This window comes from Notechis scutatus, chromosome 14 (genome assembly GCF_049901735.1).
Source record: "Notechis scutatus isolate UNSWTSFEM ecotype Mainland chromosome 14, rNotScu1.2, whole genome shotgun sequence".
NCBI classification, from domain to species: Eukaryota; Metazoa; Chordata; class Lepidosauria; order Squamata; family Elapidae; genus Notechis; species Notechis scutatus.
The window spans coordinates 8,004,122-8,027,946 of record NC_142022.1 but is presented as its reverse complement, the minus strand read 5'-3'; the positions used below and the strand labels follow the sequence as shown (position 1 = coordinate 8,027,946).

The 23,825-nt window shown below is 45.5% G+C and overlaps 1 protein-coding gene, 1 long non-coding RNA gene and 1 other non-coding gene across 3 annotated transcripts; all 3 read right to left on the bottom strand.

Moving 5' to 3' along the window:
* Nucleotides 1-518: 518 nt before the first annotated feature.
* Nucleotides 519-23,330, bottom strand: KHDC4 (KH domain containing 4, pre-mRNA splicing factor). Its single transcript, XM_087943521.1, is given in 15 exon segments — nucleotides 519-2,077; nucleotides 5,164-5,249; nucleotides 7,020-7,132; nucleotides 9,450-9,608; nucleotides 10,904-11,154; nucleotides 12,350-12,407; nucleotides 13,298-13,358; nucleotides 14,221-14,432; nucleotides 15,851-16,017; nucleotides 16,615-16,667; nucleotides 16,841-16,920; nucleotides 17,718-17,821; nucleotides 17,824-17,845; nucleotides 18,545-18,776; nucleotides 23,210-23,330. Coding segments are annotated over 15 exon segments (1,845 nt in total). The 5' UTR covers nucleotides 23,257-23,330; the 3' UTR covers nucleotides 519-1,877.
* On the bottom strand, nucleotides 2,910-5,156 carry LOC148129526 (uncharacterized). Its single transcript, XR_015745351.1, has 2 exons — nucleotides 4,749-5,156; nucleotides 2,910-4,714 (listed from the first exon to the last, which is right to left on the bottom strand). It is a non-coding gene; the product is annotated as an uncharacterized LOC148129526 (long non-coding RNA).
* On the bottom strand, nucleotides 14,724-14,851 carry LOC113427422 (small Cajal body-specific RNA 4). Its single transcript, XR_003372866.1, has one exon.
* Nucleotides 23,331-23,825: the final 495 nt, after the last annotated feature.

Sequence of the window (23,825 nt, the reverse complement as noted above, 5' to 3'; positions counted from 1 at the left end):
TAGGAGCTAGAAGCTAGGGAATTCTGGGAGTTGAAGTCCACAAATGCTGGCTGGGGAATTCTGGGAGTTGGAGGTCTGCATAAGCTGCCTACAGAATTCTGGGAGCTAGAAGATGACTGGGGAATTCTGGGAGTTGGGAGTCTCCACAAGCCGGCTAGGGAATACTAGGAGCTAAAATCTATATAAGCTCGGGAATTCTGGCAGTTGAAGTCGACAGAGGCCAAGGAATTCTGGGAGTTGAAGTCCACAGATGCTGACTGGGGAATTCTGGGAGATGGAGTCCACACATCTTAAAAGTTGTCGAGGCAAACAAATACAGCTCAACCTGTTGTTGGAAATGAAATGCAAAAAACTAGGAAAAACTTCCTCCCAGGGTTCTTCAACCAACCTTCTCCCCCGCTGCCCCCAACAAACCAAACAAAACTAAATTTTCCAAAACCAAACTGCGATTCAATGCTTGAGCTTGCTAGAACTAACTGCCTTAAAAAGAAAGAAAAGAAAAAAAAACAGACAAGAAGTACATTTGTACATTTATCGTGAAATTATGGTTCAATTTATTTACAACATGTAGAAAAAAAAAATCAGAGAACAGAGTGAGGTTTGGGGTAGGGGTCGGTGGGTTGGGTTGCTTTGGGGCGAAGCAGCCAGAAAAAGAGATAATCCGACGCTTGTTCCAATTATTTTAAATATTCTTTTGCAGTCTGAACACACACAGAGAGAGAGGAAAGCCGAGAGTCTGCGGTTCTCCATTTCCAAGGCTGCGCATTTCATCGTGCAATAATACAAAAATTAACACCCCCCCTGTTTTTACCAGGTAACAGTCCTGGTTAGTTCCGAACCACGATAGAAACCAAAGGCCAAGACTGCCTTCTATCAATTCCAGGAGAAGTATTTTAAAAAAAAGAAAAGGGAAAAACAACCACAAAAACGAAACGTGGTCGCCGCTTGCAATTTGGAGGGTGTTAACCATGCCAAAATGAACTCGATGCCGGTTGGAGGAAGCTGGGATTTTTTTAAAAAAAAAAAGACACAAAAAAAATGCCACAGGGCTGAATTCTTGAGCTGAATTGTCTGAATTCCCCCCCCACCCTCCCCGTTGTGTGCCGTTCCTTTGCCCTTTTTTTTGTGTTTTTAATCAGCCAGGCGAAAGAACTCCAGCAGGATGCAAAAAACGGTTGCCTGCACTGCTACCAAAGCTGCATTTTTTTTCTAACGCTCAAATAAAAGAAATAATAAAAGTACCAAAAAAAAACGCTGGGGAAAAAAGGAACAGAAATCCCTTCTTGGGAAAAGATTCGAAGAGTCAAAAAAAAAATGATCCAGTCAAACAAGGTTTGTTTTTTTCCTCCGTTCTCCATTCCAGAAGGTGGGCGAGGAAACAAACACGGAACGGCAGCCGGAGTGGCGTTGGGGGGGGGGGTTTTCAAGCTGGCTGGCTGGCGCCTCTTCCAAAGGCCTTTCCTTCCCCGAAAAGATGCTGCAGAGAAGATTCCAGAGCCCGGGGGCCGAGGCGAGGATGCTGCTTTTGCGAGTCGTCGCACCAAACCGACGGCCGTCGTGTCGCCCAAAAAGTAGCCGGCGGTTTTTCTTTCCTGCCGTCCTCCCTCTTTTTTTCCCCCCCCACGAGTCGCTCCAAACGGCGGACGTTCGGGGAGGGATGCCGGGGAAAACAGCCCAGCCACACGGGAAAAAAAGAAGAAGAAGAAAAAAAAAGAGAAAAAAAAAAGAGGCGTAACTGCATCTCAAAAGCATGTGCAGAGAGCAGGGAGTGGCAGACGAGCTTCCGGGTTTGCACGGGCATTGTCTTTTGATCGGAAATACATGCGGTTTTATTGCTCGAGACGGAGGGCGAAGAGTGGGGCGGAGGGGAGGGGACCCTAAGGGGCCATCCAGAAGGGCATCTGTTGCTTCGCCCGTTGCTGCGACGACGGGTACTGGTACCCTAACCTCCAGGTTTGGGAGTAGCTACTTGCATTTTTAAGACCCCCATGGTCTTCCTCTTCGTCCGACGAGTCGCCGGTGTAGGCCACCAGACCGAGTTCCTTTTCGGTGCTTTTCATCTTCTTGGCTGGATGATCTAAAGAATGAAAGAGAGGGGGAGGGGGGAAAAAGGAGAAAAAAAAGGGGGAAAAGAAAAGAAAACCAGCCCTCTCCCACCAGCCCCACATCACCCCGTCCCCAAAACAAAAAAGGTAGAAAATAAAGGGGAAGAGAAAGATCAATTTCCCCCAAACGGGTTAATTTAAAAAAAAAACAAAAAACACGTTAGTCCGACACCATTTTGAAGGGCCCCCGCATCAAACGGTCACACACCCCCAGATCGGTGTTGGTCGAGCAACACGGCGTCCCGCCAACGGTGTGTTTTGATCCGCCAGCGTCATGTAAGAGAACACAGAGAGAGAGAGAGAGAGAGAAAGAAAGACACAAAAAAGAAGAAAAAAAAAAGGTAAAGTTAGCAAGGCCGGTGCGGTGGTGAGCTCTCCGTTTCAAAAGAATATATGTCAAAAGAGGAAGAAACCGGCTAGTGTCCTTTTGACCCACTTGGTTTTCTTTTCTTTTTTTTTTCCAAGAAAGAGAGGTGACAAACTAAACAATTTGCAAACAGGTTTAGGAGTGGAGTAGTTTTTCTAAAAAAATAAAAATAAAAATTGGGGGCCTGTTTTTTTTTAAGGGGTGGGAAATTAACGCTAAACCACTAATTCCCACAACATTGAGTATTATTAAAATTGCGTTTAGTAATACATTTAGTATTACTAATTCCCAAAACTATTTAGTAAGGCTGTATTGCTATTATTCTTCTCACCTTTCCTATTATCTATCTTACGGTATCTTCTTATGACTCTAAACTTTGTGGCTTGTAATCTTTACGATTACAATTGTAATCTATTATTTTTAATTATTTTATTTAATAATTAATTAATAATATTTTAATTATTATTGTAATTAAAATTGTAATCTATTGGGCTTATTTAGTTTCCTAGTACGATTTTATGTTGATTGCTTATTTAATATCCTGTGACGATCACCAAGTGTTGTATCTTATGATTTATGATGCATGTATTTTTATGATGAGTTATGATCATGATTTATCATTTATAGCTTTTATATACTGAGAGCTTATGCACCGAAGACAAATTCCTTGTGTGTCCAATCACACTTGGCCAAAAAAGAAACTCAATTCAATTCCATTCCATTCCTATTCCTTCTCTTCTCTTCTCTACTTTCTCTTCTCTTTTCTCTCCTCTTCTTTCTCTTCTATTCTATACCTTCTTCTCTTCTATACTTTCTCTTCTTTTCTCTTTATTCTATTCTATTTTATACCTTCTCTTCTCTACTTTCTTTCTCTTTCTTTCTTCTCTTCTCTACCTTCTCTACTTTCTCTTCGCTTCTATACCTTCTTCTCTTCTATACTTTCTTTTTTCTCTTCTCTTCTCTCCTCTCCTCTCCTCTGTTCTATTCCCTATTCTATTCTGTTCAACTATCTATTCTATTCTTATTCTATTCTTTCTCTACTTCTCCTCTCTTCTAATATAGTTGTATTATATTAATCAGCATTCAATTAGGGAGGATGTCATATGCTTATGTGTTCATCTTTCTTCCCCCTAAGATATTTTTATTTTTTAATGTCGTTTGATGTGGGGTTTGGTTTTTTAAAAAAAACATTTAACAATTTAAATATTTAAAATTTTGGTTGTTTTGTATTTCAACTTTCCTCAGACAAGCTGAATACAGGGAATCCTCGACTTAACGACCGCAATGGAGCCCAACCTTTCTGTTGCTAAGTGAGGCACTTAAGTGAATGTCACTAAACGGCCGCTAAACGAACTGTTGTCTCGTTGAGGGCTACCTGTATGCAGGTGGCCGCCTTCCAGGCACTGGGAGGGGGGGGAGAGGGGAGAGGGGAGGGGGCTCCTGTTTCTGCCTGGCGAAGGATTCTGCAGAGCTTCCGGAGAAAAAGTGAACAGCATCTTGTGGATCGGATCAAGAGGCGGCCGGATGGGGTGAAAAGATGGGGGAGACGAGAGAAAATCAATAATGGAGAATATTTGTAGCTTGGGGTTGAAATGAGGGGTCCTTGATGCTCTCTGAGCTGGGTGGTCTCCTTGCACCACTAGAACGGATGTTACCTAGTTACCCCGCTCCCTTCTAGCACTGATGATGTTACCTAGTTGGGTCATGAAACGTCAGAGAGCACCAAGGGCCCCACAGTCCTCCTCTTCTTCCTCCTCCTCCTCTTCCTCCTCCTCTCCATTAACCCCGCTCCCTTCTAGCACTGATGATGTGACCTAGTTGGGTCATGAAACGTCTGAGAGCACCAAGGGCCACACAGCCCTCGTCTTCCTCCTCCTCCTCCTCTTCCTCCCCATTCCTCCTCTTCCTCCACTCCACAATCCCCACTCCCTTCTAGCCCTGATGGTGCGACCTAGCTGTTTCATGAAACATCTGCAGGGAAACAAGCCAGCTCAGAAAGCACCGAGGACCCCACAGATTGGGACTTGGGTTAGGGACTTCTGTCCTTCACTGTGAGTTGTGTTGTGGGGGGTGGGGCGCGCGCACGAAGGGAGGCTCGGCCAATCTCACTGTGCACATGTTGTGCTCTGAAAACAAAGGCAATAATTACAGTCCTCCTCCTCCTCCTCCTCCTCCCTTCCTTCTCCTTCTCTTCCTTTGCTTCCACTCCAGAAACCCCACTTTCTTCTAGCTCTGAGGATTTCTCTGCAAGAAAGCAAGCCGGGCTCAGAGAACACCAAGGGACACACACACACACACCCCTTTCAACCCTGAGCCAAAGACGAGAGAGGATGGGGAGAGAGAATGGGGTTGATTCAAACTCGGTTCGGGGATGTTTTTGCAGAGGTGGTCGTTCCGCCGAGGAGACAGATATCCTGAGAAATCCTTTCCTCCTTGCGTGGATGGGTGCATTGGGGGGGGGTGCTGATCTTTTAAAGAGGATAGAAACACAACCCCCCCCAAAAGGACAGGTCCACTCTGGCTTTGGGGGGGGTTGAATTAAACTGAATGTGGTTTAACTGAGAAGAGAGAAGCTGAAGGAAACGCGAGGCTTAAGGCCTGGAGGGGGGATGCAGGCCGCCCGAGAGGCATCGTCGCAAAAGAAGGCCGAAACCCAAAACTCAGGCAAGCTTCTCAGCCCCACGCGCTTACCGTTGCCGACCCCCAAGGACCCGTTTCGGTCGTCAGGCTCCGGCTTCATCCCGGTCACTGGTAACGCCGGCGGTGGCATCAGCTGCCTGTTTTGGAGATACAAAAGAAGGTCTTTGAGAAGAGGATGTCCAGTAAGGGAGAGGGCTTGGCGTAGTGGGCTAGAAACCAGGAGCCGGGGAGTTCTAGTCTCGCCTTAGGCATGAAAGCCTGGGTGACTTTGGTGGCTAATAACCAAGAGATAGGGAATTCTAGTTCTGATTTAGGCATGAAAATTGATTGGGTGACTTTGGGTTAATCACCAGGAGCCGGGGAGTTCTAGTCCCGTCTTAGGCATGGAAGCCAGCTGGGTGACTTTGGGCTAATAACCAAGAGATAGGGAATTCTAGTTCTGATTTAGGCATGAAAATTGATTGGGTGACTTTGGGTTAATCACCAGGAGCCGGGGAGCTCTAGTCCTGCCTTAGGTATGAAAGCCAACTGGGTGACTTTGGGCTAATAACCAAGAGATATGGAATTCTAGTTCTGATTTAGGCATGAAAATTGATTGGGTGACTTTGGGTTAATCACCAGGAGCCGGGGAGTTCTAGTCCCGCCTTAGGCATGAAAACCGGCTGGGTGACTTTGGTGGCTAATAACCAAGAGATATGGAATTCTAGTTCTGATTTAGGCATGAAAATTGATTGGGTGACTTTGGGTTAATCACCAGGAGCCGGGGAGTTCTAGTCCCGCCTTAGGTATGAAAGCCAGCTGGGTGACTTTGGGCTAATAACCAAGAGATAGGGAATTCTAGTTCTCATTTAGGCATGAAAATTGATTGGGTGACTTTGGGTTAATCACCAGGAGCCGGGAGTTCTAGTCCTGCCTTAGGTATGAAAGTCGGCTGGGTGACTTTGGGCTAATAACCAAGAGATAGGGAATTCTAGTTCTGATTTAGGCATGAAAATTGATTGGGTGACTTTGGGTTAATCACCAGGAGCCGGGGAGTTCTAGTCCCGCCTTAGGTATGAAAGCCGGCTTGGGTGGGACAATCCCCAGGAGAAAATGAGTTCTAGTCCTGCCTTAGGCATGAAAGCTGGCTGGGCTAATCACCAGGAGATGGGGGAGTTCTAGTCCCACCTTGGGCATGAAAGCTGACTGGGTGACTTTGGGTTAATCACCAGGAAATCGGGAGTTCTAGTCCCGCCTTGAATTCTCAGTCTACCCCGGATTTGGGCCTTGCTCAATGGATGGACCTTAAGCCCCATCATCCCTGTCTGTAGATGACAGGAGGTTAGATCAGGAACCAAGTTTGATGTTCAGTGAACCAAGGACAGGACTCAAAATGGATGGAATTCTAGCTTGTTCTGTCAAACGTTTTCGTTTTTTAGTTGCAATGTACTAAAAACAGCTCAGGGGGAGGATAAAAGATCCAAAAAGGAAAAGGAAAAGAGGAGGGGAGCGGAGTTCTTCGCCAGGTAGAAAGAGGGTCTTAAAATATATGGGAACCCCGCTGAGAAAACATGAGCTCGCCCCGGGGAAAACAGGAAATTGTGTGAAGGAAGCTCAAGATTTCTCTGCCTTGATCTTCTTTGGTATAATGTAGGAAGGCTTCCCAGACTCTGTAATTTTAATATAGCTTTTAATACATAGCTTAATCTCAATATAGGTAGTCCTTGACTTACGACCTCAATAGAGCCCAACGTTTATGTCGCGAAAAGCGAAACAGGGAGTATGGCCCCCTTTTACAACCCTTTCCACCCCCGTGGTTGTTAAAGAAGCCACTGCAGTTCTAAAGTTAGCGGCACGCAGCTTGTTAAAGAGTTCTAGCGTTTCTCAAAGCAGGTTGGTTTCTCCCGGCCTCCCAAACGCCCGCTCACCTGTCCCTCTCTCTCTCCTTTCCTGAGGAACCTCCTGGCTTCGGGCCTGTTCCTTCCATTTCCGTCGGGATGCAGAATCCTGTACCTAAATTAGTCATATGAATGGGTCCATGCTATGAGCAGAAAAATACAGCAGCATTAGCAAATCTAAAACACGGATGTGAGCTATCAGCTCCGTAATGAAAAAAGAAAAAAAGAAAAAAAGCTTTTTTTGGTGTGGGGTTTTGTTTTTTTGGGGGGTGGAGGCCCCAACATTTTCTGTTTTGTTTCCTTAAAATAATAATTTCTGTTTTGTTTCTTTAAAATAAGGATACGGCCAGCATCCTAGAGTTTTGGAATGTTTTTTTTAGGGACCAGGGGTTTGGAAATTGCCTAGAGGTACTGATGCTAACTTTAAACAGGAACAAACGAAGCTCAGGAATAATTCTAGGAATAATTCCCGCTGGAATTAGCTAAACCAGAGAGATTTTGTTTCTATTTTTACAATTCAGAAGCCACTCGGTGGCTTCTTTAAGACCTAGATTTGCAGCTGTCTTTATCCCGCCATCTTTTCGTGGAACTTGTTGCTTAAATTTAATGTAGCGGGTCCTCAATCATCATTGTCGGTCATAAAGCAGGTCAACGGGCGACCGTATCCGGTTATACCTCTCGGGCAGCGGTCATTAAACAGATACAGCAGGCGTGACAGGAGGAAGGGAACTCTGCCCAACACGTGGGTGGCCTAACCTTACAAACAAATCATTGTGGGCTTTCCCCAAAGGTTAGGAAAAACTTCGCTCAGCAAACTCAAAAGTTTGAGAGGTTGTTTTTTTTTTTCCTCCCCCCGTGTTGTGGAAAGAAAAGTTTGGGAAACTATCTTTTCTCTAAACGAAGACTACGAGACTTCGGATGACTTGATATGCAATTTTGGGGCGTGTGTTCCTTTTAGCGACACACAAAGAATGTTGGTGTGTGTGTGGGGGGGTGTTGTTTTCAGGCCCCAGAAAATCCAAGCTGTTGTGAGTTACAATTCCCAGCCAACTTTCGTTAGGCTGGCAAGCCAACAGGCCCATTTCGCCCCCCACCCCACTTTTTAAAATTGTGACTTGATCGAAACTAATCTGATCTCTTTAAAAGCATTAAAAAAAAAAAATCTCCAGATTCGTCACCTCTAAATCTGGCCTGATGGTTTGAAATCTGCTCCCCCCCAAAAAAATGCTTCTGTTGTAAAAGATTATTTCAAATTTTCCCCCTTCAAATTTCTCTTTCTTTTGCATCCCCCCCACACCTAAAATCTGGTTTGAAACCCAAAATGTGAGTTACGTAGCTCAACTGCAAAGCTGCAAAAATCTCTCTTGCAGATCTTAAAATATTTCACGCCTGGAGATGTGGGCTTTGTTAATTTAAAAATTTTTTATTCTTTTTTTTTGGGGGGAGTGGAGGATGGACCAAGCATGTTCACTACTCCGTCCATCTCGGGACAGCGGCCGTGGCAAATACAGGCAGTCCTCAATTTACGACCACAACCGAGCTCCAGATTTGCCGCTCAGCGAGACAGAGTAGTTAAGGGAACTTTGCCCCGTTTTAATGACTTTTCACCCGGTCGTTAAGCGAATCTGGCTTGCTCCGTTGACTCTGCTCGTCGGGAGCTCGCCAAAGGGGGTTTCGGGACCTCGGGGGCGGGGGGGGGGGAATACGCTGTAACCATCATAACTACGAACCAGTTGTCAAGTGTCTGAATTTAGATCACACGACCATGGGGCAAAGAGAGAGAGAAAGAGAGAGAGAGAGAGAGACAGAGACACACAGAGACAGACAGGAGAGGGAGGGAGGGAGGGAGGAAGGGAGAGAGAGAGAGACAGAGACAGAGAGAGACAGAGAGACACAGAGAGACAGGAGAGGGAGGGAGGAGAGAGAGAGAGAGAGAGAGAGAGGACACAGAGACAGACAGAGAGGAGGGAGGGAGGGAGAGAGAGAGAGAGAGAGAGAGAGAGAGAGAGACATCCATCAACCTCAAATGGAGAGTCAACAGCCCCCAGGTCTGGAGGTGGCTGATGAGGAAGAGGAGGAATAGCTGAGTAAAGTGCCTGATGCGCAGAGAGGAGAGGAGAGAGCAGTGGAAATCTATGGGCCGGTCCTTGGGACGGAAGAGCTACTGCTGCTAACGAAACCCCACCCTATCTCTGGGGATAAAAGGCAGAGGGCGGAGATGAATAGATGTGGCAGACAATTATTCACCTTCCGGACAGACGGACTTGTTAGCCTGCGAGAGAAATTTTTTTGCTGGGGGTTGCCGGCGCTCCGAATAAAGGAATCTTTTGACTTCACGTCAGAGGGTTTGCCGTGTTTTGGGGAGCTGGCTCAGAACACCTACAATCATTTTTTTTTTTATTTTCAAGGTGAAACAGGGAACGGGGAGCAGGTTAAGGACACAATGGCGGCTTACTGCACCTGATAGCCCAACAATCCGGATTCGTGTTCGTCGGGAAGCTCCTCGGTGAATCGCCGCTTTTGACCCGGCTGAGGCAGGGGCTGCACTGGGGGCTGCGTCCCGCTCGGCAGGGGGTTCTTCCCAGGAGCAGCAGGCAAGAAAGGGTTGGCTAGCGGGGTCTGGAAAGAGACCAAAAAAAAAAAAAAAGTCGAAATGGACCCCTAATGTTAGAACCGTCGTTCCAATGGCACAATGAAGAACGTCTTTGCTTTTATTGTTCTATTCTTTTCCTTTTTTAAAAATCATTTGATGTCCTCAGTTTGGTTTACTTAAGCGGCCTAGAGTAGCTCATTGGAGAGATAGGGGCAAATAAATTTAATAATTATTATTTATTATTTAATCTTCAATGCAATTCACAGTCTGGGACTGGTAAAAACTTAACAGTTCAGGCCCCAACCAAGGGCCTAAGAGCTATTTAAGGAAACATAAACATATATAGGCAATTCTGAGTAAGGTGTTTTTTTTTGTTTTGTTTTTCAAAGTCAAAATATTCAAGTCTAATAAGTTTAACCTTTCCATGTACCCAGGCAGCCCTTTGGGTATTGCTCCAAGGGCTCCTATTACTCTTGGTAAAAACCATGGATTTCTCCTTCCACAAATCGCTCAACTTCTAATTTGCAAATTGTGGTATTTTTTGTTTTTGTTTTTCTAGCTGTCTCGCTTCAATTTATGCATCTGATGGTATTCCAATAACAATGAACCAGAGTTTTTTCTCTCCCACAATAAGGTCAGGTGTGTTGTTGTTTTCTTTTCCACAATAGTGATGTCAGGTGCGTTATTGTGTGTTGTTCTTCTTGTTCTTTCTTTTTCTCTCTCTCTTTTTTTTCATTTGCACCAAGACAAATTCCTTGTGTGTCCAATCACTTAGCCAATAAAGAATTCTATTCTATTCTATTCTATTCTATTTTAAATTCTTCTTTCTTCTCATTATATCCTTTATTCATTAAACATGAAACTCAAGTCAACTGAACATTTTAAAATGTATCACAAATATAACTGACTTTTTATTATTTATTTTTATATTATTATTATTATTATTATTATTATTGTTATTAATTATTAATTATTATTATTATTATTATTAATCATTATTACCACCTCATCAAACATACAGCCAGATGTTCACACTGGAATTGGCATTTTAGCCTACCTAAAATTTAGCATTTCAGTTCACCTATCCACCTACAGCAGGGGTGTCCAACCTTGGCAACTTTAAGACTTGTGGACTTCAATTCCCAGAATTCCTCAGCCAGCTTTGCTGGCTGAGGAATTCTGGGAGTTGAAGTCCACAAGTCTTAAAGTGCCAAGGTTGGACACCCTGACCTACAGCATTTTAATCAATTTATAATCAGGTTTTCCAAGGATCTTGGAGTTATTAGTACTTTTAATATGACTTTCAAAAGGAAGCGCTTACCTGGCTGGTGGTGGCAGCGGGCTGGACTTGCGTAATTGGGTATTGGGTGGGCACGGGTGGGACGCTGGTGGGGAGGGCCAGGACCCCGGGCGCCATGGGAACGGCCGGGGGTCCAATGCCTGGCATCACGTAAGGAGGCTGGCCGGGCTGCTGAGGGGGTGGAGCCATGGGGTAGCTCGCCTGGAAGCCATTGGGGGGGTAGTACGGCGGCTGGGGGGGAACGGTTGCGATGGTTGCCGGTTGCGTGAATCCTGATGGGAGCCAAGAGAACACAGGTTGGTTGACAACGTTGGGATCGAATGTGGTTGTGATGACGCAAAGGGGCGTGGCACAAAAGCAACAAAAGTCACAAAAGTAGGTAAAGTCCCTTTAATTCCTCCAACTTGGCCCCCAATTGTCCAGTTATCCTCGGCTGGAGGAAAAAAACTCTCCCAAGAAGAATTTTGAAAGGGAAGAAATTCAGTCCGAACCCAAAGTACAGATAGATTATAAATAAAAACCAACACAAACCACGCTGCAGCAATTAACGAGACAGGGCAGGATAAGGAATGGCAGACTTCCAAAATATAACGAAACACACACAGTTGGGAGGACGCCAGAACCCAGATAGGACACGACAAAGATAAGGCCTGCTTTGCTTCCAGCAAGGTGCTGTGTGCAAACCCTCTCTTTATCCTGTTTCCCCAGCTGCAGCTAATGAAGGGAATCAGGGCCCTTTTCTCCCCCGTAACCCACATTGCTCCCTTATCCGTTCCACCCTGCGTGCCCTAGGATGAAGAGGGGGTGGACCTGGGTCTTCCTCTGAATGCCCAGCCAGACCGTGCCCTTCCCCAGCTTCCTCCACAGCCACCAGAACCACACTCCCCTCCCTGTCAGCTGTTGACCCCCACCCCCTCGGAATCAGATTCCAACAGAGGCATGACAGTGGTGGGAAAGAGGAAAGGGGGGGAAATTAGGTTGGGAGACCCTCAAAACCCCAGAAGAAACAATCCTACCCATCCCTGGTCAGAAACCTAAAATACAGGTAGTCCTCGACTTACGACCACAACGGAGCCTGAAATTTCCCTTGTTAAGCGAGACATTTGTTTAGTGAGTTTTGTCTCATTTTACGGCCTTCCTTGCCCCGGTTATTAAGCGAATCACTGAAGTTGATAAGTTAGGTGCTTGGTCGTTAAATGGATCTTGGCTTCCCTGTTGTCTTTGCTTGTCCGAAAGTCGCAAAAGGGGGAATCATGTGACTCCCGGGGCACCGCGATGGTCATAAATACGAGTCAGGGACCAATTTTGATCACATGACTCTGAGGGAGGAAGCCGCCATGGTTCATAAACTGTGAAAAACGGTCCTGAGTCCCTTTTTTTCAGGCCCGTTGCAACTTGGAATGGTCGGTGAATGAACTGTTGTAAGTCGAGGACTAGCTATCGTTGAGCTGCATGGTTGAGACGTACCTGTTAAGGGCATCGAAGTGGTGATCTGGTTCACAAACCGCGAGTATTCGGCGTGGACCTTAAAAGGAATTGCAGATTTGGTCATTAGGACCCAATTTAATCAATTTGGCACCCTGAAAATACGACCTACCCTAAAAGTAAGACCTAGCTTGATTTTTTTACACGTCCGCCCAATATAAGTCCTACCCCCCCAAATAAGCCCTAATTAAGACCCCACCCACTCCAGAATGGACGGGTAAAAATTAAGCTAGGGTGTGTGTGTGTGTGTAGCTGCCCTACTGCTTACCTTTGGACAGGTATAGGCCAGTCCTCACACACCTGACACCTGCCTTGCCGGCCCATTTCTTCTGCAGCCCACAAGGCCTCTGTAGCTGATAACAAAACTCAGGATCGATCCAGAGCTCAGTTATGGGATGCAGAGGCCTTCAGGAATGCTTTGCTGGCTGCAGGAGAAGTTCCTGAAGGCCGTGCAAGTGAGGTTAGTCAGTGGAGGACATCCCCCGAAAATAAGACCTGGTGCCTTTTTTTGGTGGCAAAAAATATAACACAGGGTCTTTTTGGGGGCGGGGGGGAGAAACATGGTAATTAAACTAATCCACTTATCAACGGAGGTTTTTCTAAAATGGTCTCCTGTTTGGGGGCAACATTTCATTTCTTAGTTACGGAATTATTTTACTTCCCAATCTACCCTGAATATATCTTTATCTTATACTCGTTTTGGTCCTCGTTTAGTGACCATAATTGGGGCTTGGCAGCTTGCACGGCTACGAAGCACAGGCTGTCCTCAGCTCGTGACAAAAGGTGAGCCCGAAAAGCCTAGTCGCTGAGGGAAACCTTTGCTCTGTTTTACGACCGTTCTTGCCACAGAAGCGGTTAGGGGGAAATGAAGAAAAGGGGGGAGAGGCGGTTAAAAGTGAGTGAACGGGGTTTGTGATGAAGGGAACTTACGGTCTGTAGTAAGTTTTCACAAAGCTTTTTGGCTGCTGCCAGGCCTTCTGGCTTGGGGTGGCTGGAAGAGAAAGAAGGGAACGTTCAGCGTGAAGGATGAAGATCTTCTTAAATTTGAGGAGTTTTAAGAATTTCAGGAACTTTAAAGCAGGAGGAAGCTCCTTGGCAGGTGGAGTAGCATTGTGTTCTATCTATCATCCTCATCTATCTATTTGTCTATTATTCTCATATCTCTCTTATCTATCCACTCCATCGTATCTAATTCTATCGTTCCTATCTATCTTCTATCTTCTCTACCATTCTCATCTGTCTCTAGTGGATAGATAGATATCATATCTAACATATCATTCAATCAATGTATCTATCTTCTCTATCATTCTCATATCTATCTTCTCTATCTATCCACTATCATATCTAATTCTATCATTCTTATCTACTATTCTATCTTCTATATCATTCTGTCTGTATCTATCATTTCTTTCTTTCTTTCTTTCTTTCTTTCTTTCTTTCTTTCTTTCTTTCTTTCTTTCTTTCTTTCTTTCTTTCTTTCTTTCTTTCTTTCTTTCTTTCTTTCTTTCTTTCTTTCTTTCTTTCTTTCTTTCTTTCTTTCTTTCTTTCTCATCTGTCTCTTCTCTATCTATCCACTATTATATAATTCTATTATTCTTATCTACCTACCTACCATTCTATCTTCTATATCATTCTCATCTGTCTGTCTCTATCAATCCACTCCATCATATCTACCTACCTACCTTTCTATTTTCTCTATCATTCTCATGTCTCTATCGATCCACTCTATCATATCTATCTATGACTTGCAGACTTCAACTTCCAGGGAATTCTGGGAGTTGAGGTCCACAAAAGTATCGCCCCCCCACCTCCCCACCAGACCTCTGATCTAAAGGAACCCGCCTCTTGCTCACCTGATGTATATGTACATGGGTTCAAAGGCTTCGCGGCCAGACGCGGGTTCGATGCAGCCAGAGCCCTTCCCCCGAAGGAACACCTTCGCCCCCGTTTCTATCTGGATGTGCTGCAGGTACGAGCAGCCCGGCCCTTCCACCTTGTCCTTGATGCTGAAGGTGGGCACGGCGTGTTCCAAGCCCACAAACAGCTTATCCTGGACATAGTGCATCTGTAAGACACACACACACACACACACACATATCCAAAAGTTAACCCAGGAGGGAAGCCGTTGAGGCCTGCTCGCTTCTTTAAACGGCAGGCAGTCCTCGACTTTACGGCCGTTCCTTTTAGAGACCGGTTACGACAGCACTGGAAAAAAAAACACGATTCGCGGACAGGGATTCACACTTCCGAACAGGATCGACATTCGGCTGCTGGGCAGGCAGCGTGTCATTTACCCTCCGGCCCTTCTCCTCCGGGAGGGACTCCCGGTTTACCTTGAAGGAAACCTAGAGGGTGTTGTTGTTGGATGGCACAGTGAGGTCTCCGCTGTCTGGAAGCTGGACCACTCTCTCCATCGCATTTCTGTAAGAGGACGGTTTCGGCCTGGCCCTGGCTCAACGGACCAGGCTTTCTTAATCCTCTAGCCTAGGGCTCTCCAACTTTTGGCAGCTTTTAAAGACTCCCAGAATTCCCCCCGGCCAGTTCTAACGGTCAGGGAATTCCTCCTTAGTTCGAGGTTGCTTCTCTGCTTGTTGAGTTTCCATCCGTTGTTTCTTGTCCTACTGTCAACTCGTAAAGCATCCCTAATGCCTGTTTTCGAGTTGCCATAAACGTGTGTGTGTGTGTGTTGGAATCTGAAGGAGCAGCACGACAGTTTAAAACCAGAAGTACATTCCAACCCTTATCTTACAAAGATTGTAGCTAGGCTACCGGATCTTCTTCCCATGAAAATCCTTCATTGGAGAATGTGATTGATGACACCCAGCCCATGAACTATGCTTTGTTGGAGAATCTGATTTGTGACACACCCAGGGGGAAGGGGGAAAACAGAGTCACAGGGGACCGTCAATTACGTGTGGCAAGAGTTGGCTTCATATGGGTCAATGCTGACATGTTGCTCCTAATAAATCTTCTGGATTCTTTTGGAAAATTGGCTTGAGGTTCACGATTTAATCAGGGCAGTCGCTGGAACCCTGACCCTACCCTCAGGTGCTTTGGAGAATAGCTTGACCCCCCAAGTCTTCTTTAGGGCAGCCCCTCAAATATGGGAACCCTGCTATCATGTCACCCCAGGGCTTTCATCAGACTAGACATACCCAATTCCAGCAACCCTTCTTTATATACTTTTAGCCTCTAGTCCCCTAATCTCTGCACTCTTTCTAGAGTCTCAACATCTTTTTTTACACTGCAGAGACCAAAACGGGATGCGGTATTCCAAGTGTGGCCTTACTAAGGCCTTACAAATTGGTATTAAATAAACCTGTGCCTTTGGATTTAGCAACCGCCAGACACCTGAATCTCCTCGCTTTGCCCATCGTATCAACCCTCCCAAAGCATGTTAAAACCGAACGTGTCCCGTTTTCCATGCTACCAAGCTGGAAAAAAAAATGTGCTGGGGTCCTTTCCTTCTCCAGCAATACTTACTCCGCCAGACTGGAAGGGCGTCTTTTGCCCCACGGCTGGGGGCAAGGGAGTAATGGGGGCAGGCTGGTGGTAGACGGTCACCGTGGCCCCGTTGAAGGTGGGGCTGGACCCGGTGGCGGCTTTGACGACGCCGTTGGTGATGATTTCTTTGATCCGGTTGACAGCTCCTGCAAGGGCCGAAACAACGGCGTCAAACACACCGCACCCTGTACGTTCCCGTCGCTAAGCAGGTTGGTCATTAAGCGAGTCCTGTCTGATTTTTACCACCTGGACGTGATGGAAACTGAGCCACTTGTCTCAATTTGAACAGTGGCTTTTCCCCAGCTAGCTTGGTTTAAGAGGGGCGGACTTCGACTCCCAGAATCCCCCAGCCAGGATGCTTTTAAGATATATGGACTTCACCTCTCAGAATTCCACAGCAAGAAATATGGATTTCAAATCCCAGAATTCTCCAGCCAGCCTGCTTTAAGACATGTGGACCAACTCCAAGAATTCCCCAAACCAGCATGCTTTTAAGAGGGAAGGGCTTCAAGTCCCAGAATCCCCCAGCCGGGACGCTTTAAGATATATGGAATTTTAACTCCCGGAATTCCACAGCCAGCATGCTTTAACACAAATGAACTTCAACTCCCAGAATTCCCAAGCCAGCATGGAGTGACCAAGCCACATCATCATCCACAGGATGCAAAAAAAAAGCCCCATTTCTTTTCCTAAATGCTGATTTTCTGATTTTTGCCCACCGAATCCAAACAGAGTCGACTTACTGTCCACCAATTCTCTCGTCTGCCCTTGGACATGCAAATATAGAGGACGATCACTGAGGAGGGAAGAAAAAGGAAGGCATGTTTCATTTTTTTTTAAACAATCCGAAACCACGATTAAGACTTCAGACACCGACGCTGAAAAGTGTCTTGCAGAGTTGAGAATAATGAGTTGTGGGACACTTGATTTATTTCTTTAAAAAGAGATAAAATAAAAGGCCGTTCGTACCCAGGGCCAACTTTGATTTTTTCTTCCGCAGTCATGTAGCGCCCCCGAGTGGAGACTGCTGCCCCACTGAGCTTGCTTATCTGCAGATATTGGAGGTGGGGGGGAGAAAGGGGGAGAAAATAACCACAATCAGCCATGCAAGAAAACCCCCAAATTCCTCCTAAATGTCTCTTTTGGGAAGGTGTTTCTACCAGACCCCTCCCAAATCAAGGAAGCTACAGTTAATTATTATTTTTGTGTGGCTTCTTTCTTAGCCCTTTAATATTTGAAGACTTCAACTCCCAGAATTCCCCAGCTAACTATGCTTTAAAATGGATGGACTTCAACTCCCAGAATTCCCCAGTCTATTTTAAAATGGGTGGACTTCAACTCCCAGAATTCCCCAGTCTATTTTAAAATGGGTGGACTTCAACTCCCAGAATTCACCAGTCTATTTTAAAATGGATGGACCTCAACTCCCAGAATTCCCCAGTCTATTTTAAAATGGATGGACTTCAACTCCCAGAATTCCCCAGTCTATTTTAAAATGGATGGACTTCAACTCCCGGAATTCCCCAGTCTATTTTAAAATGGATGGACTTCACCTCCCAGAATTCCCCAGCCAGCAGGCTTTACGATGGGTGGACTTCAATTCCCAGAATTCCCCAGTCTATTTTAAAATGGGTGGACTTCAACTCCCAGAATTCCCCAGCCAGCAGGCTTTACGATGGGTGGACTTCAATTCCCAGAATTCCCCAGCTAACTATGGTATGCTTTAAAATGGATGGACTTCAACTCCCAGAAATCCAAGGAGGCCTGGCCCCCTGTTAAGCCTACCAAGCTGATATTATGGGAAATTAAGGCACTGCACAGCCTTAATTTGGATAGGGTGCCAGACCTCATCCTGCGTCTGTCCTCTTGTTAGGAGATTTCGGCATGTGAGTGGCACGTCGTTGATTTCCACTTCCGCCACCACGAGATCATCTTTGCTTTTGTTCGCGAGAGACCTTTCCCTGGAGCCTGGAGCTGCCGAAGATCAGAAAGGGAGGAGGACAGAAAATAATGAGACTGGGAGTTCTAGTTCTGACTTAGGCACAAAAGCCAGCTGGGCGACTTTGGGCCAATCACCAGGAGGCGGTGAGTTCTAGTTCTGCCCTAGGGATGAAAACGGACTGGATAACTTTGGGACAGTCCCTCCCTCTCAGCCTAGCCCACCTTAAAAGATTATGTGGAAAATAAGAGGAAGGAGTATTAGATACGATCATTACGTTGAGTTACCCATAGAGTAATAAAAACAGGATAGAAATTGAATAAATAATAATAATCATCATCATCATCATCATCATCTTCATCATCATAATCTCTCTTAATACAATCTCTCCCTAAACCATGGTCTGGCATTTTCACACTGATGGCCATTTCCCATGTCACACGATCAAAATTTGGACCCTTGGCAAACAGGCTCACAGTTACGACGGTCGCAGCGTCCCGGAGGTCCCCTTTTGCAACTTCCTGACAAGCAAGGGTCAACGGGGGAAACTGGATTCACTTCACTAACGTAACTGCAGGGGTTCACTTAGTGACGGAGGCAAGGAAGGTCGCAAAATGGGGCAAAACTCACGGAGCCACTGTCTCGCTTAGCGACAGAAACGTTGGTCATAAGTCGAGGACTGCCTTGACGGCAGGCACACCCAAGGGAGAAAACCCGCCTCCCTAACAGCTAACCTTGTCTGCGGAGTTGGCCGAGGGCTTCAGCTTCCCTTTTGCCATCAACATGGCGTTGATTTTCGCGGCCACCGCCGCGGCGGCATCCAAGGCACCCAAAGGAGCCGCCGAGCCTTCGGACCCCGACATCCCGTCTCCGCTGCCCTGCATGGGGCGGCCGGCCACAGGGGTGGTAGCAGGAAGGAGGAAGAGAGCTGGCGAAGGCCCCGGCTGGTCCCATTTGCTCCGACGCCTGGAAATTAGAAAAATAAATAATAAATCTATGTCTATAAAAGCGAAGTGCCCCTCACGCATCATCACAAAATCTGCAGCACCGTAAAGCCTACAAACTTGAAATTGGGCCCGTATTTTCCTCTTGGCTTCTAGGGGCTCACTAAGAAAGGATTTTTCCAAATGACCATCAGAGCATTTAGAGTATTTCCTATATTATTATTATTATTATTATTATTATTATTATTATTATTATTATTATTATTATTATTATTATTATTAATATTAACACGCTCTGATGCTAAGGAGTTCTACTCCACCTCCCCACCTGGAAAGAAATCCAGATGCAAAACACAAGCAGAGGAGTTTCAGTTTCAGTGCACCAAGCAGCTTTAGTCCAGAACAGTTGAGCTAAGCCATGCCCAGGCTCCTTGCTGTCTCCATCTTGCTCACACAGCAAATACTGTTTCACTTTCCAAACAGCCTTCACCTCTCTCACACACTGACAGGACGCTAGCCAGATGAATGTTGGTAGGCAGAGGTAGATTTTTTTTCTCTCCTTATTTTCCTCCCCAAAAACTAAGCCTGATCACATAGTTTTGCAGCGAAAAGCTAGGCCTTTTATTTCTCAAACCTCCTTCCTGCTTTTGACATTCTGGAACACTTTTGCATCTGTTCTCTCTAATCAGAACCTGTAATTCTGCTCCGTGACCGTCGTAGCATGATAAGTTTTATATCAAAATATTATTTTACTCGTTTAATACTGTTTCCATCTTCCCTTAAAATACGAACCAAATCCACCATGGGATTTAGAATCAGTGTGTCCCCTAGATAATTTGACAGTCAAGCCGAAACTATATTAATCAAGCAAAAATAGCAAATGGGGAAATTCCTTTAATTTCCTCAAAGCCCCTCCCCTCAAATAAGTAACCCAGACCCAATCCACATATCAAAGGGTAAGGTTTGCAAACACGGAGTTAATTAAATTAGTTCTCCCAGAGGAACTGCATGTTCACAAGAATAAACATACCCACACACACACAAACGCTCCTCAAGGATCACCCTAGAATCATCAGGTGGCACCCTGGTCAAACTCCCCCTATAAAAATCTGCGGCTGTACCCCCTTTTTCGGTAGCCTGCCCTTAAAAGCTAATCGTTTTGCTTTTAGGCATAAATATTTCTCCTTTCCTCATAGTTGTCTGGATCTCATTTTTATTTATTCTTGTGCAACCCCGAGATGGAACCCCAAATTCTTCTTCGGACAATAGGTTGAATTCAGATATATGGATAAATCCAAATTAAAAACTATGGATCTGTAGTTTTTAATGGTTTCTTTTTGCAGTTCATGGTTGTTGTTGTTGTTGTGAGTTTGGAGGGAGACCAAACCAGCAACTGAACGAAGGACCAGGAACAAATAATTCTCACCCATCCTTTTGTTTTTTGCTTCAAAATCCTCCTTTTTCGGCCCACCCCAGAAATGAACCCTGGAAACAGTCCTGCAGGTTTTCAAGGAAGAGCCAATGAGGCAGTTGCGGCTGGAGAGCGAATCAAAAGCCGGGCCCCTTGAGGCACTCCACCAATCAGAGGAGAGAGCTTGAGTATAAAAAGGGGACACGGCTGAGGGAGAGGGTCAGATCCCTCAGGGACACTGTGAGGGAAAGAAGAGAGAAAGGAAGAGAAGAGGAACAGAAGAAGCAGAAAGGAGTCACAACTCCTGAGGCAAAAAGAGATGAAGGTACTGCCCACCTCAGGAGCCCAGAAGGGGGAAAAGAAGACTCAGAAGGAAGGTAGCTCCTGAGGGGAAAAGGGGCTTTTGAAGTCTGTTGGAGCCTCAGCAGGTGGAAAGGAGGCCACAAGCAGCCCTGAAGCTGAAGAAAACTGGGCAAAGAAGATCCAGAAGGAAGCCCCAATTCCTGAGGGAAAAGAGTTGAATCTGCCACTCACCTCAGAAAAGGAGCAGAAGACCTAGAAGGAAAAGCAATTCCTGAGGGAAAACTTGGTACTTCAGGAGGTGGAAAAGAGGCCAAGCAGCCCTGAAGCTAAAGAAAACGGGGCAAAGAACACCCAGAAGGAAGCCCCAATTCCTGAAGAGAAAAGAGTTGAATTTGTCACTTACCTCAGAAAAGTCCAGAAAAGGAGCAGAAGACCCAGAAGGAAAAGCAATTCCTGAGGGAAAACTTGGTACTTCGGGAGGTGGAAAAGAGGCCAAGCAGCCCTGAAGCTAAAGAAAACGGGGCAAAGAAGACCCAGAAGGAAGCCCCAATTCCTGAGGGGAAAAGAGTTGAATTTGTCGCTTACCTCAGAAAAGTCCAGAAAGGGAGCAGAAGGCCCAGAAGGAAAGGCAGCTCCTGAGGGAAAATGTTTGGCACTTAAGGAAGACAAGCAGCCCTGGAGCTGAAGTTGAGTGAACCTAAGAGGATGAAGAGAAGCTTGGAAGATGAAGATGAGGAAGAAGACCAAGTGAGGAGACCGAAGCCCTTTCAAGCTCCAGAAGGCCCCGAGAACAGAATTTGGGGACAAAAGCTGCTGCTTTGAGGTAAAAGAGAACAAAAGCGTTGAAATCTGAAAACCTAAAGAGGCCAACAGGATAAGAACAAGTCTGGAAGACAGGAAGAAATGCACCTCCAAAAGGCCATGAGGGCAGAATTTTGGGGCGAAAGGCCGCTTTGAGGCAAGAATAAAAAAGAGCTGAAGTCAAGACCTGTTCGGAGGGGTGTGTGAGTTTCCTGAGGAGAAAAAGAGCTGAAGTCCTCCTCAGCCAGCTGGGCTAAACCAGAGTTTCCTCTGAAGGAGGGTGAGAATGAAGCAGGTTGCAAAAGTATAGTGTGTGTGTGTGTGTGTGTGTGTCAATTTGCACACAAACATAAAAGCCCTTTCCTGCACTGTCTTACCTGTGGCTAAAAGGTTTCATTCCACACATATCAAAATAGAAGAGATAGAGATGGTTGGTTGGTAGGTAGGTAGATTAGATTAGAGAGAGATAGGAATGATAGATGACAGATAGATAAGGCAGGAAAGAAGGGATAGATAGAAATGGATGGATGGATAGTCAGAGAACATAGAATGATTGACAGATAGGTTGATTGATAGATATGATAGAGTGGATAGAGACAGAATCGGATGAGAATGTTAGAGAACAGAATGACTGATAGATATGCTAGATATAAGAGTGGATAGACAGATGAGAATGATAGAGAAGATAGAATAATATAAGATACGAATGATAGAATTAGATAGATGGATAGATAAAGGTACATTGTTATTAGAGATGTGCTAGAAGTATTAGGATAGACAGATACAATAGATAGGACAAACACAGATACAGATAAGACAGATGATAGATAGAATTCTTTATTGGCCAAGTGTGATTGGACACACAAGGAATCTGTCTTGGTGCAAATACTCTGAGTGTACATAAAAGAAAAGAGACATTTGTTAAGTCAAGAATCATCAGGTACAACACTTAATAATAGTCATAGGGTACAATAAGGATAGGATAGGATAGAATAGAATAGAATAGAATAGAATTCAGAATAGAATAGAAATTAATGGAATAGAATAGAATCTTTTATTGGCCAAGTGTGACTGGACACACAAGGAATTTGTCTGGGTGCAAATACTCCCAGTGTATATAAAATAAAAGAAACATTCCTCAAGAGTCAAGAATCATCAGGTACAACACTTAATGATAGTCACAGGGAGCAATAAGCAATCAATAGATAAGATGGAGATATAGAAAGGCAATTGAGCTATAACATAGATACTAGATGAACTAAGTAATAGAAAAGGCAATTGATATAATAACACAGATAATAGATGAGCTAAGTAATAGACTGATTAAGAGAGAGAGATGACTGATACAAATAAATAGAATATCGATGGATGAAGATAGGGCAGAGTTCAGCAAGGATCCCATTCAGTTGCTCCAACTCTGCCATTTGTCTTCGGTGAACAAATAACATTTATTATTCTTAAATTCTTTCCTGCTCAGCAACGCCCTCCACAAGAGTCTCACCCTTCAGGGCAACCCCCACTGAACTGACACAAAATTGTTGGACTTTCTCCATTTCCCCCCCCCCCAATTTTCTGGCGCCCCCTCCTCCCTTTCACAGTCCCCCCACCCAATTCCCCCCCTTCTTTACAGGTTTTTTTGCCGGGGGGGGGCAAGTTGGGGAAAGGGGGATTCCCACGATTCTTAGGGGGGTCTTGGGTAAGGGTCGCCCGAGGAAACTATATATCATATCAAATTTATACCATCATTATAAAATATATAAAGTAGGAAGGGGGATAATAGGGGCGGGGGTCAGCTAAAAAGGGCTGGGGGGGGGGAAGAAAAGGGGGCCGGGGCTGATGGGAGTTGTAGTCCCTTCCCGGAAGGCCCAGCGGGCCCCGCTCGGGCGCTGTGTTACCCGGCCTCCGCCCCCGATTCCTCCCTGCCCGGGCGCCTTCCTCACCCGCCCGAGGCCCCCGGCTCCCGCTGCCCCGAGCCGCCCGCTGACATGGCTGAAGCCGCCGCCACCGCCGCCGCCGCCTCCTTCGCGGAGAAACTTCCCCTCTGGCGTCACTTCCGCCTCTTCGGTGGCGTCACTTCCGGGAAAGGGTCGCCTGAGAAACGGAACAGCGCGCGGAATGCAGACAAACTACATCTGGTTTAATAATAATTAAAAAAAAAAGGTTAGAGGGATACGCGCGCTCAGATTTCCGGGTTCCGGTTTTGGCTTTTTTTTTTTTTTAAGCGCTGAAGGGAGGGAAAGTGAGGGGACGGAATCAAGATTTAAGGACAAAATCAAGATTTGAACACGGTTGGGTGCACATTCAGGAGAGGCAGAGGATCCCTATTCCTCTTTAACGCGATGAAAAACGAGTTTAAAAAATGAAAATGAGTTTAAAAAGCATGGACTCCTTTTAAAAAAATCACTTTTGCACTCTTTTTAAAAGCTCTCAAGCGGAGACTCCCCCAAACTCCCCTAAAAAGTTAAATGTACCCCAATGCCACTCCTTCCCATCTGTATATCTGAAACGCGGGCCCATATTTCCAATATTATTTTTCCTCAGACCATAACCGGAAGT